Source organism: Varanus komodoensis, unplaced genomic scaffold (assembly GCF_004798865.1).
Source record: "Varanus komodoensis strain SLA01 unplaced genomic scaffold, ASM479886v1 scaffold5, whole genome shotgun sequence".
NCBI lineage: Eukaryota > Metazoa > Chordata > Lepidosauria > Squamata > Varanidae > Varanus > Varanus komodoensis.
Window position 1 is genome coordinate 8,248,140 of NW_025336087.1, and position 13,146 is coordinate 8,261,285.

At 37.3% G+C, this 13,146-nt stretch overlaps 1 protein-coding gene across 2 annotated transcripts in view; it reads left to right on the forward strand.

Annotated features, from left to right (window-relative positions):
- Window positions 1-13,146, forward strand: part of RNF180 (ring finger protein 180) — a 71,436-nt gene that overhangs the window by 30,514 nt on the left and 27,776 nt on the right. For both annotated transcript variants that reach the window (XM_044446560.1, XM_044446559.1), the window contains one exon: window positions 11,958-12,171. In XM_044446560.1, the coding sequence (XP_044302495.1) occupies window positions 11,958-12,171 (214 nt within the window). The remainder of the gene's footprint in view (window positions 1-11,957; window positions 12,172-13,146) is intronic.

The following is a 13,146-nucleotide window of genomic DNA, read 5'->3' on the forward strand; positions in this document are numbered from 1 at the left end:
ACTAAGACTGAGAAAAATGATAAATTTAAATAACAAATTGCTTCCCAGAATACTTTTCAGTATTCCCTGTATATACATTTAGAGAAAGTTACAATATCTTGGCTGTGGAGGTTTGTAGGAGCTATGGCTTTATCAAAGACCTGAAAATATTATTTTGGATTTTTATAGTAGCTTCTTCCTAGATTTTGAAAGAATTCAGCTGTTGAATCTATAATGAAGAACTAGTTGAAAAGGAATACGGATTTTGTTATCTGACATAGTAACATAATATACAAACTATAAATGATCTTATTTCATATACATTCAGATTTCAAAGTACCCATTATTATATTACATTTATATTCTATCTTTTAAAAAAATTAAATTTATTTAAACTACAACAAAACAATACAAATATAAAATAGTCATAAAGAATAAAAATAACTACATAATATGTATTCCTTCATTTCTTTCTTCATCCTTACTTCTTCTGAATTTCCACTCTTTCAGGAATATCTGTCTTTTTTTCCCTCTTGCAAGGATCCTTATCTCCATTTTATCCTCACAACAACACTGTGAGGCAATTAGGCTGCGAGCCATGACTGGCCTAGAGTCATCCAGTTAGCTTCATGAGAGGTGGTGAAAGAGAGAAGGGTTGAAGGCCTCAGCAGAAGTCAGATTAACATTCCTTTGTAAGGAGTAAGAGAAAGGAAACAATTATGGAAAGGATAAGATTGAAAGGAGGAAGAAAAATATGTAATATACCGTGTGTCGCTTGAAAGAAACAATGGAAGAATATAAATATAATAAATGCATAAATTGTAGAAAGCCTGGAAAAGTGGCTAAGGAATTGGAAGTGGAAATGGATTAAATGTTGATGGTATGGATGCAAATGGCAAATGTAGGGAGAAATTAATGCAGTTAATGGAAAGGGAGTGCTATAAAAACTGAAGAGTAGGTAGGTGAAACTGATGGAAACAAAATGGAGATAAATGAATTGATAAAGTGATCATGGAAAAGTATGTAAGGAAGAATAACTATTGGAGCAAAGGTGTATAATTAGCATTATTGCTTGAAACAGGGTTAAACAGGACAAAGTGGGAACAGGAAGGGAAGTCACAACTATTTAGGTCTTATTGATATTATTGGTGCTACTATAAGTTTGACTAAATCTGGATCTAGTCCTCTGTTCAAAAGATGAAATGTCACCAGAATGCATCCCTAAGTAACCTTCACCTCTTTCTCTCCTCATGGCATTCTGTATTGTGGTGCAGTAAAAGACTTTTATCTTATTAGAACAGCAGGTGTAGTTAGTACAAAAAAGAAAAAAGAAAACTTAATCTACTAATTCAAAATTATTGTTGCAGTCATTGTTATTTATGCTACTGACATAATGTTGGGTGCTTTGTTCACAAAATACTGTTTATGCGCAGCGGTCAATATGAAACAACATATTTCCAACCATCTTTTCAAAACATTAAGTGTTAAATATTTGTTATAAATATTTTCTCGGGCAAAATAATAAATGCATATTCATACATATCCAGAAGTGTTCCCAAGAGAAAATGTGGAATAAATGTGAAGCTTACATTAGTTAAATTAGCAGAGAGGGAAGGACAGAGAATTCTTGTTAAATCACCTAATCCCTGTTCACAAATACATCATTTGAGCACTGAAAGGAAAAGGGCATGGCCAGTTCTACTTTGCAAATTTGCTTCTGTCTCCTATTTTCCTATTCTCAAAAAACAAAACAAAACAATACAATACAATAGAAAACCCTAGTCTATAAGGGAGATACAAGGAACACTCCTCTTTTTGACCCAGAAGTTTCATTCAGCATGAGTGGGAAATGAGGCAATAGTCCTCAGTTTTCTTCTCTCTTCCTAGATTCTGCAGGGTAGGAGGAATCCACACAGAGGCATATTTGAATGAATAATGAACAGTATTAAAATTATTCCATAAAAAACAAGAAAGAGCACTAAGAGTAAAAACTAGCAATCAGAAATATCTTAGTCACTAAGATAAAGTGCATGAGACATGTTAAACTGACTATCAGATAAACAGCCCTGCAGAGAGCATCAAAGAATCAGAACAGCATCATAGGACACCCTTCTGATATGGGTGGCACATGGGAAAGGGCCACTGATAATCTTAGTAATAGGTAGCTGCCAGAGTAGTGTAGAATACTGAGTTTGTCCTTACCGCAATCCTGTCTCCAAGTGCCCCATAGAAATTTTATTTCTCTATAGGAATGATCAACTACTATTTACCTATATGGAAAAAAGAAAAAGTATGCCCTTTGGAGTTGAATTTCCCCTTTTTCTTTGATGTCTGGAATGAGAACCAGATTTTTTTCTCCCTTCCCAAATGCCCTATATTACAATGTGTGTTACATAGCTCAGTGGGGAAACAGTGAAGACACAAGCGAGTCCTTACATCCATGATTTTGCTTGTGTTCTCTTTCTTGGTCATTCTAGTGGAGGATGGAATGGTCATACTTTATATTATAAACAGATGATTGTACAGTTACAGTGGCAGGCTGTTTTATGTGATCAAAGTGAATTGCTACTCTCTTTTCCAATTTTTAACTTGTGCAAATACTTTTTCATTAGCAGAAACTGGCTTCTGTTTTTGACCTAGAGATGACAGTTACTTTGCTACAGTATCTAGTACTTTTATTCCTTTTATTTCTAATCTTCCGGCATATACTGCCCAAACACTATTATTTGCTAATAAATATATAATTGCCAACTCATGATTACCAGTTAGCTGCCAGGCCTAAGTAAGAAAATTATGATACTTGAAATCAATCAAGTATATCCTTTATTACAAACTGGCTCTGAAATAATTCAGTATATACTTCAGAAAAAACTTGTTCCAGAGATTATGTAAGGTTATGCATACCATACTTAGGTCTCATAGCTTGCAATGGATTTCATCTCTGTGTTGAATTATGCACTTTATAATGAGGATCTAGCACGGGGTCGTCCAACACACAATTCACAGGCCATATGGAGCCCCGCAGGCCTTCTTCTGTGGCCCTCTTGCTGCTTGGAGCCCCCTCATTCCTCCCGTAGTCCAAATGGCAATGACGGCATGGGCATGACTGCAGCAACCACTCCCAAGGCTGCTGGCCCATTCCACGCAAAAGGGACAGGACAGCAGCCTCGTGGGAGTTCACCCCAGCATGCCCCATCCAGTCCTTTGTGCTCATTAGCAGGAGCAGATGGAGAGTGCTGAGAAGCGTTCATCGGCTAAAGTAAAAGAGGCTCAGTGTGGTCGGGGGGGTCACATGAGAGGGTTTCTGAGTGAGAAAAAAAGGGAGGGAAGGGAAGGGATGGGCCACTTTAATTTACAATGTGGAGATGTAATTCATTGTGCAGCCCCTGGGTTCCGTGTCAAAGCCCTCATGTAGCCCTTAAGATACAAAAAGTGGCACTCCCCTGATCTAGCACAAAACTTTCAGCTCACCAATAGCTGGTCTTGAACAAAATGTTCCTCAAGTGCTTCAAACATGGTAACATTTTGCTCCTGTTATCTGAGATCTTTTAGGTGGCGAGGCCAACTACTGAACTTAGAACCTAGTATATGCAAACCTAAAGTAGATTTTTGCATACTAAGCTTAAAAATAATTGTACGGATAAAGTTAAATAACAGACTAATTGAGAAACAACTAGTGACCTTATTTTCTGTATATGCAGTGTTCATAAGTATTACAATTCAATAAAAAGGGTCAGGAAATGTTAAGAATTTTAGAAAGGGAAATATAGCTGTATTTTCTTCCTAAGCCAAATGAACGGAACTTCAGCAAGTAATAAATGACAAGAGAAGTTATTGCTTTTTCCAGCTTCTTAAAGTTCTTAAAGACTACATTCCTTGCAACCCTACGTTCAGAGAACTTTAGGAATTCTAGAAAGGAAGCACATCCCAATTCTTTTTCTCCCCCTTAGAGCAAGAGGGAACATTGAGATGTTTGGCTCTTCATTCCCCCCAGTGTCTTTCCTGTTTGCACTTTAGAATTGTTTCTGTGTTACTTTGTTGCTTTGGTCTCCCTGTAATACATTGCCTAATAATACCCTCCACCAAACAGTAAGTAGACTAATATCTGGCTGCAAAGCACCTATCATCTCTGATTCTTCCTCACCAACCATTTGGGATTTGTTCAGCATGCATATGTGTCTAATCATCTGGGAAAGTCTATTTACATGGTCCATTCTTGAATTTATTGTGTTAATTTGCTTCCTTTAATAGAAAAAAGGTCCTTCCCACAGTGATTGTCAATAGCTTCATTGAGAACTGTATTCCCAATGGTTCTTAGTCTGAAAAATGCAATCTTTTCCATTTCTCCAGAAACTAGTAATGCGGTTGCCACTTAAAATGTATATTCTGATAAATGACATCCCAATTAGTACATGAAGTGATCTTCAGGGATTAGTATAGCAGCATAACAAAGAGCATTGAAGTGATTCTGCACTTAATAATGTTGCTGCTACCAAATGTCCTCACAAATTTTGCTAAATACTGGAACAAGCCTGTCATCGAATAGCCATGGTTGTGTCATTGCTATTTCTTGCAGTGAGACTTGCAGCAGAGTACAAGTTGTAGCATAAAATTTCTTCATGGCATTTCCAGTGCTTTCAGAAATGAGTTTTAGAATATTTAGCACAATGATTTCTATTTTTTTTTCCTTAGTGAGCCTTACTAACATATGCACACTAAAATCCACTTACAGTAAAGACAAATTGTGAACTGTGTGGGCAAAGTTTTGGCCCAAAGCAGTCAAAGGAAATAAAGGAATAAATGCTGGACACCTGCAACATACCTTGACAAGCAGGAAGTAGGAAGGCATCTGTGTGTTGCTTGAGCATGCAAACAAGCAAAACAAAAACTTATGGAAATAAAGAATTGCATAATTAAAATCTCAAAATGATATTCTGTATGGCCCTTGTACTTGTAGGACCCATTGTTTGCTTGAAGCTATTAGAGAAAGGATTACTTCAACCTTAACCCTCCCTTCCCATTGCTGTGCAAGTCAGTGGATATAATAATAATTCCATTTCTCTCCTAAAAAAGGAAATGTGCATGTTTGTATGTTCCTTCCAATTGCACTGACTGAGCATGTGTAATAACAGAATACTTTACCCATAGAGATTTCTAATATATCTTTAAGCATAACTCCCTAGTAATGAGTTCACTTCCTGGCTAAATTTGGAATTGGACTTAACTAATATGAACTATTATCTCCTCCCTGCTCCCCCCCCCCATTACTAAACTGATCTTTTTTCCCTGCAAACCCAGTTCCTAGATTTGGAAGCCTTGTCATTTTACCAATTATATCATTGGGAATTTCCCAATGAGCTCACAGATTGCTCATGCGTAGCACCACCTCACCATCATTTTCCACTTCAAAGCTTAGTGAGCAGCATCAATCAAAATGTTTTCATTGCTCCCTGGAACATGGGAAGCTAAAACTATATTGGCTGTTCTACAAACTAGATGCTGTCTCTGAAATAAGTTGTTTTGAACTAAGAATGTGAAATCTGAAGTGGTCTTCTCATCACATGCAAGTCAAAAAGGACTCATGGGTTGTGCAGATTTTTATCACACCTAAGTACTAGTGATGTCGGATGTCCTGGAAACTATGCGTCCTAAGGCTTTTTGCACCTGAGGCATTGTACTTGCTCATACATAACAGCAGCCAAGTGGATTCAAGAAGACCTGGCACATGTAGTTTTTAATGCACCAGACATTCCTCAGGACCCTGGAATACTAGATGCCCCAGGAGTCCTTGCTGACCTGTACAGGAATTAGACCTGGTGAGAAAATGGCAGTTTGTGATGCATTAGTGAGATTCATATTCCAAAGTTAGCGATATTCATATTCCAAAGTTGATAAATAGGAGCTTTGGCAATTTTACTGCACACCAGTAAATTACATGATTCATTCACATCAAGAAAGTCTAGTTCCTGTTCCTTTCAAAGGTTAAAGTTTTGCTGTTGTTGCTAGTTGTAAAGTCTCGTCCAACCAATCGCAACTCCATGGACAACATTCCTCCAGGCCTTCCTGTCCTCCACCATCCCCCAGAGTCCACTTAAGCTCACACCAACTGCTTCAGTGACTCCATCCAGCCACCTCATTCTCTGCCATCCCCTCCTTCTTTGCCATCTATTGTTCCCATCATTAGGCTCTTCTCCAGGGAGTCCTTTCTTCTCATTAGGTGGCCAAAGCATTTGAATTTCATCTTCAGTATCTGGCCTTCTAAAGAGCAGTCAGGGTTGCTCTCCTCTAAGACTGACTGGTTTGATCTTCTTGTGGTCCAAGCCTTCACAGCCATACATTGCAACTGGGAAAACCATAGCCTTGACTATACACACTTTTGTTGGCAGGGTGATGTCTCTGCTTTTTAGTATGCTGTCTAGATTTGCCATAGCTTTCCTCCCAAGGAGCAAGCATCTTTTAATTTCTTGGCTGCAGTCACTGTCTGTGGCGATCTTGGCACCCAGGAAAATAAAATCTGCCACTACCTCCATTTCTTCCCCATCTATCTGCCAGGAAGTGATAGGACCGGATGCCATGATCTTAGTTTTCTTAATGTTGAGTTTCAGGCCAACTTTTGCACTCTCCTCTTTCACCCGCATCAAGAGGCTCTTTAGTTCCTCTTCACTTTCTGCCATTAGAGTGGGTTGCCATTTCCTTCTCCAGTGGACCAGCTTTTGTCAGAGCTCTCTGCTATGGCCTGTCTGTCTTGGGTGCCCCTGCACGGCATAGCTCATGACTTTGTTGTGCTACACAGGCCCCTTCACCATGGCAAGGCAGTGATCCATGAAGGGGTAAAGAAAGTTAAAGCATATTAAATGCTTGTTTAAGGTAAAATAATTGAATGTGTATTATTATTATTTATGTAATTGATAGGGGCATGTAGGGAAACAAAGATGACAACAGTGATGCCTTTTCCAACTCTACTATCCTGTGATTCTATACTGGACAGTTATCTGAGTGGGCTGGTGTTAATTGGTGTCCTGCAACAGCAGGGGTTGGACCCAATGGCCTTCTTGGCCCCTTCCAACTCTACTATTCTATGATTCTATGATAATGATGACTTTGCATTTATATCCTGCCTCTTTCCCTCTTATGAGGAGCCCAAGATGACTTGCGTAGCTCCATTTTATCCTCACAACAACCACCCATGAAGTAGGTTAGGCTGAGAGTGACTCACAGGCCCAAAATCACCCAGTGAGCTTCATGGCCAAATGAGAACTAGAGCCTAGATCACTTGGGGCCTCAGTCCAACATTCTTACCACCACATTATCCTAAACAGAGGAGGAGAAACCAATAAATAAAGCAAGCATCTGATCAACAATTCTTATTGACAGTGCTGAAATTGGATTCTGTGATCTGTTATAGGAATTATGAGAACTTTGTTCTTGTGAAAAATGTAAAAACTTACGTGTTAGATAGCTCAGTTGGCTTTTACATATCAGGACCTACCTGACATGGATCTTCACGTGATTTTTTCTCTTGAACTTTTGAGAAGATTCCTGGGAATGGCAAATCTAAAATGTGGAATTTTTAATGAACTTTTGACATTTGAAAACTATGTGGATCATTGATCCTGGCAGACAGTGATACTGTTTTTAAAAAAATCCTAAGACCCGTGCAAAGTGTTTTGAAATATAATCTATATTGAAGTATCACATTAGATAACTAATGTTAATGTTATTTAACTAAATAAATTCATCATTGACTCAAAAGGTACATTTAATCCTTCCAGCATCTGTCTTTTCAACCCTATTTCATGTTTTTGCATGTGTTATACATGGAACTAGATACTTTGTAGGAAATATTCAAGGCCAAACAACATGTGATGCTAAACATGTCACTTTAGGCAGATCAGGATTTTGAAAAAATGAATAGTAGGCACCAGTAGAGAAGGAGAAATGATACTCATCAGGATTGTGATCTCAAGGAAATCCTAACCAGCTGCTGCTAACTGTAGAATACTTGTTCCAATTGACACTAGACTTTTTTCCTCTGAGAAAGTTGAGCATGGTGGGGGAGATTTTGATCAGGATCATATTTGTGGAGGAAGAGTTACACTTCCCTTCTTGCATGCTTTAGGCATTATCCACCTACAATTCTGTCAGATGTTATTTGGAACATTTTGAGGCAAAATCTTGTAATCTGATTTACTTACTGCATTAGAGAGTTCAAAATGTTTCATGTACGTTATTTCAGTAAGTTCTACCACAGCCCATCTAAGTTAGGCCATTGTTTTTATAATCTACATATAGAGAACTGAGAACTAAGAATAAGAGCTTGCTAAAGGCAGCCTCCTGAGCACACAGCATAGGGAAACTTGGAACTGAGAGCTTCTGCATCACACCTCAATCTTTGAGTCTGCAGTCCTAAACATACTTATCTGGGAGTAATTCCTGTTGTATTCATTGAGCTTACTACTGAGTGCATAGGTACTGTTAGTCATTATCTTTTAAGAATTAGTGTCTCCACTGATGTGCTATGAAAACTGCCATCTTATTATATCCATGCATCTTCCCACTGCCAATGGATCATTCCTTCTAGGTGCCATAAGTAAACAGTGTTCACTTTAAAAGTAAACTTGCCAAAAAAGATTTTTAAAAAATTGTTTTCCCGTGAGCAATCTATCTTGCAGGCTTAAGTAGAAAAGCCTGAGAGGAGGACATGGTTTCTTGAAATGCTTAACTCCAAAGAGCTTCTTAACCTATTTTATTTGTTCTGATATTCTTTACTATTTTGTATTTATAGAGAAGCTGCATACATAGAAAGCACAAGCAAATTATTAAGTAAATGAAAATATGGAAGCTTTGATCTCTTTAGCTGGTTGTGATTTATTAAATATAAGTTTCCCTAAAGCCTAAAAAAATGAAGCATTCATCTCAGCCTGAGAGTACAGAACTCTCAAAGGACTTATTGGGAAAAGATACACCTCTTTAACTCATAATGAACTTCAGTGCTTTATATTCTCTGCTCCATATTAATCTCATACTAAGTCACTTAGAATTGTTTACAACTTTATACTTTGTTTCTCTGCACTTACAGAAACCATGCTGACTGCTCATAACATTCACACTGTTGGAAGTTGCTATTTGGTTGAAGTGGTGATAAATTGGAGGGTTAATCATTATTAAAATAAACTTTTAATTTTTGGCAATCCTTTTGTCAACCAAAGGTAGCCTTGAAATGTGGACATTATTGAAGTCATTTGCTGCAAAGCTTTTGAATTCCACATCAATAAGAATAAATGCTACAACTGTTGCAAAGTTTGTAATCAGAAGCTGTGTTATTTTCTTTCACCTAAGTTCAGGGATGTGCATGTGCTTTTCATTTATAAAATATAAAAGGTATAACCATATGCATTTAGTAAGGAGCAATTAACACTTGTCATTGTGTTCTTAGAGCTTAATAGTAATTCATGACTTACTGTAGTTTGCTGCATGCAAAAAAATGCCACTACCTATAATGTCAAATTTACAGTCAGAAAAATAGACAAATTTGGGTTATCTGACATAAAAAACTAACAAGAAATGATTTCTCAGAAAATAATTTAACTAGACATCAGCAAAAAGAACAATAAAGAAGAGAGAAAGGAATAAGGATGATCTAGAGATGGATTTCCTTGATTAGGACAAGGAGTTCTACAGTGCACACACCCAAAAATTAGTGTTTGGCCATTCCAGACTTTCAGACTATTCCAGACTATCGTCAGAGATGTATGTAAACACCAATTTAATAATTCTTTGCATCCATAAGATGCAGAACTCATATAAAAATGAAAGATGAAATCTGCCATATTCTATCCTTTGTATTTTGTTTTCTTGATTTTTGAGTGCCTATGTGCTAGATATACACATTAGATGAGTCAAGCCAATTGCTCAACTGCACAGATTACCAGGTGGCTTTAGACATTATTCCCCCTCTCTCTCTCTCTCTCTCTCTCTCTCTCTCTCTCTCTCTCTCTCTCTCGCGCGCGCACACACACACACACACACACACACACAGAGAGAGAGAGAGAGAGAGAGAGAGAGAGAGAGAGAGAGAGAGAGAGAATGTGTCAAATTGCTCCATTTCCGTAACACTGCATTTGGCTTAGAGTCTCTGCTTATAAACAAAGCTAGGGAGCTGTCCAGTGATCAGGGAACAAGATTTCCATAGGAGCTGTCCAGCTATAGTTGATAGGGAACTGAAGCTACATGAGGTGTTATATCAGCAATGGCTTGGCACAACTGAGGAACTTTATACTAACCCTGCTGTCCTGTCTCTTCTTCAAGTATCAGCAGATCCCTAAACCAAAGTGTGTGTGTGTGTGTGTGTGTGTGTGTGTTGTTTTTCCTCCATCCTCCCAAAATACAGCTCAGGAAGGGAAATGGTTCTCTGCAAAATAGGCGCTGCATGTTCTCATCTGGTCTTCTGTTCAGACCAATCTTTTTCCATGGAGTCCTGGAGGTTATTTAGTCCTGGAGAATTAAAAGATAGGGGCCAGAGATTGTTAAGTTATCTGGACCAATAGACTTCCTCAGCAAGACACCTTCCTGGGTGGTAATTACAGGAAGTTGTCAGTTTCCACTAACTCCTCTTAAGTTCCATAACACAGATGCAAGCAATGGGGTTCTTTTCTGGACTGAGGCAGGGTTGAAATTGGCTGATGACCACATGCACATATATATGTGAATGAAGGCTGAAATTAATTTCCTTAATTATATTTGCAAAACTTAGTCATGTGTTTATGTTTATTTATTTTAGTTAAAATTATTTTTAGCCTACCTTTAAGGATAGAGCCCAAATATAACTCAAAGTCAAACTCTGAAGAATTTTTAAATAAAGTTATGATCTGCACTATACAAAGGCTTTTCTGTAAGGTATGGCATAATTTGAAAACCGGAGATAACTAATGATGAGGAATTGTTAAAGTTAGCCATAGCTATGAAGATGTGCTTGGTTCAGACAGCTAGATATTGAATTTTATTTTATTTTATTTTTCTTTGGATTTGCACCAGTTTTGTTCCTGATTTCTGCCCTCACATGACTGATCCTAAGTTTTCCTCATTGCCATAATACATTGTTTTGCATACTTCCTGATGTGCTGAAATGTTCCTACCATTTAATGACTCATTCATGCTTTAAGCTTTCTGGCAGCTTGCTTTCTGCCTTCACACAGGGCAGCGCTTAAGTAAAAGCCACTAATATTGTGGTTTTTAAAAGAGAGATGTGGAGGAGGTGTATAATAACCATCACCTTTCTCCATCTTTGTGGACATCTCTGAGAGACTGAAATAAAATTATAGTATGTCACATAAACTACAGGCAGTACATGGTCCATGTCCATATTTAGCAAACTAAAGCTTCTCAAAGCTTGCACTGAACTGTGGCAAATCAGTCATTCCATGGCCAAAAAAAAGGAAGAAACATTTATGACAGGGAAGGCTTACACAGATCACCACAATGGGAGACCATGCAGAAGGCTGAAGAACATCTGTAAAGCAGAGGTCCTCACTGGATAACTAATTTGATAACAAGAAATCTAAGCACACCTGTAATGTAAACCTCTAATCACTTTTTTAAATGATTACCATAATATGGTCCATATAGTGTGCTCACCCAAGGGATAATAAAACCTGGCCCTAACCAGAAAGTTAGGTAATTCATGCTATTTTTTCAGCTGTTGGAGTGAAATGTTTCTCCTTTTGTCCTAGCCCCATCTAGAATTCTTTACATAACTTCAAAAATGCTATTTTCACTTTAGAATTAACTTGTAGAAAGAATTATATTTTAAACATTGTTCATTCATTCATTCATTCATTTTATCTGCTGCCCCATTAGCCATAGGCTCTATTGATGTATACTATTTTATTCTCTTTGCCAAAATTATTTGATATGTTTTATCTCTTATTTGACTAATTAAAATAATTTTAGTGCAGCTTCATTTGTTTTTCCTCTTGCAGAGTATGAAAACAGAAGAGGAACATGAATGCAGCCTAGATAAGGAAAGCCACCTCTGTGCAGTCTGCCTGGACGTCTACTTCAACCCTTACATGTGCCATCCCTGCCATCACATCTTTTGTGAGCCTTGCCTACGCACACTTGCCAAAGATAATCCAATCAGCACTCCATGTCCACTGTGCCGTACTGCCATTGCCCAAGTTTTTTTCCAATCAGGTAAAAAACTTTAAACTATACTTCATTGTTTATTATTCTTACCTAATTAGTACTTTTAACCAAGGCACGTCCTATCTAATTAAAGAGTATAAACACAGCATATTGAGGTTAGATACAAGAACTGAGCATTGCTGGTAAAAAAAAGTGCTTGAAGACATAGTAATTCTCAAGGAGAAGCAAGTGCTTCTCTTGCATGTCTTTACCTATTTCTTTGCATATAATTGGAGGGGACATTGGTTAAGCAATGGGTTAAACTTGAATCTTGGTGATTACTAGCTTTGTTCACTGAACTTCCTTAACGTGCATCCACCATATTTATGTAACATTAAACTTGAACTCATAGTAGATAAGATGCCAACTTGGACTGATGAAACAGCCCAAGAAACATGGTCACAGCAAATGTGCAAGTTACTTCATGGTCCAAGTATTAGTAAAGAATTCAATTACCATCAAAGCATATACACTTCAGAGAATTAAGGAAATAGCATCATAAATCAATCCAGCAGTAATTCATTATTCTGAGTTTGCTCAAGATCTCCAACTTCTGAAATTAAACTCTGGGTCAATGTATTATATGACTGCACAGAGATTCTATAACTCAGTGAGCTTTTTTCTTATTAAGTTTTCACTATTGAAATCTTCAGTATTATTATTATTATTATTATTATTATTATTATTATTATTATAACATTTCTATGCCGCCCCTTGCCGAAACCTCGGGGCGGCTTACAACATGATAAAATACATTGAAATACAATAGTACATAATAAATTACCATTAAATATAAAAATACAAAAAAATACATTGATTTACAAATACAAAATTAAAATTATCAGTATAAAATAAAAATATAGGAGGAGAAAGAGAAGGAAGAAGAAGTTGCCCCGGCCAGATCATATGTTTTAACAATTGAAATGATGTTTAAATAAAAAGGTCTTTACCTGGTGCCGAAAAACCAGTAACGACGGTGCCAGG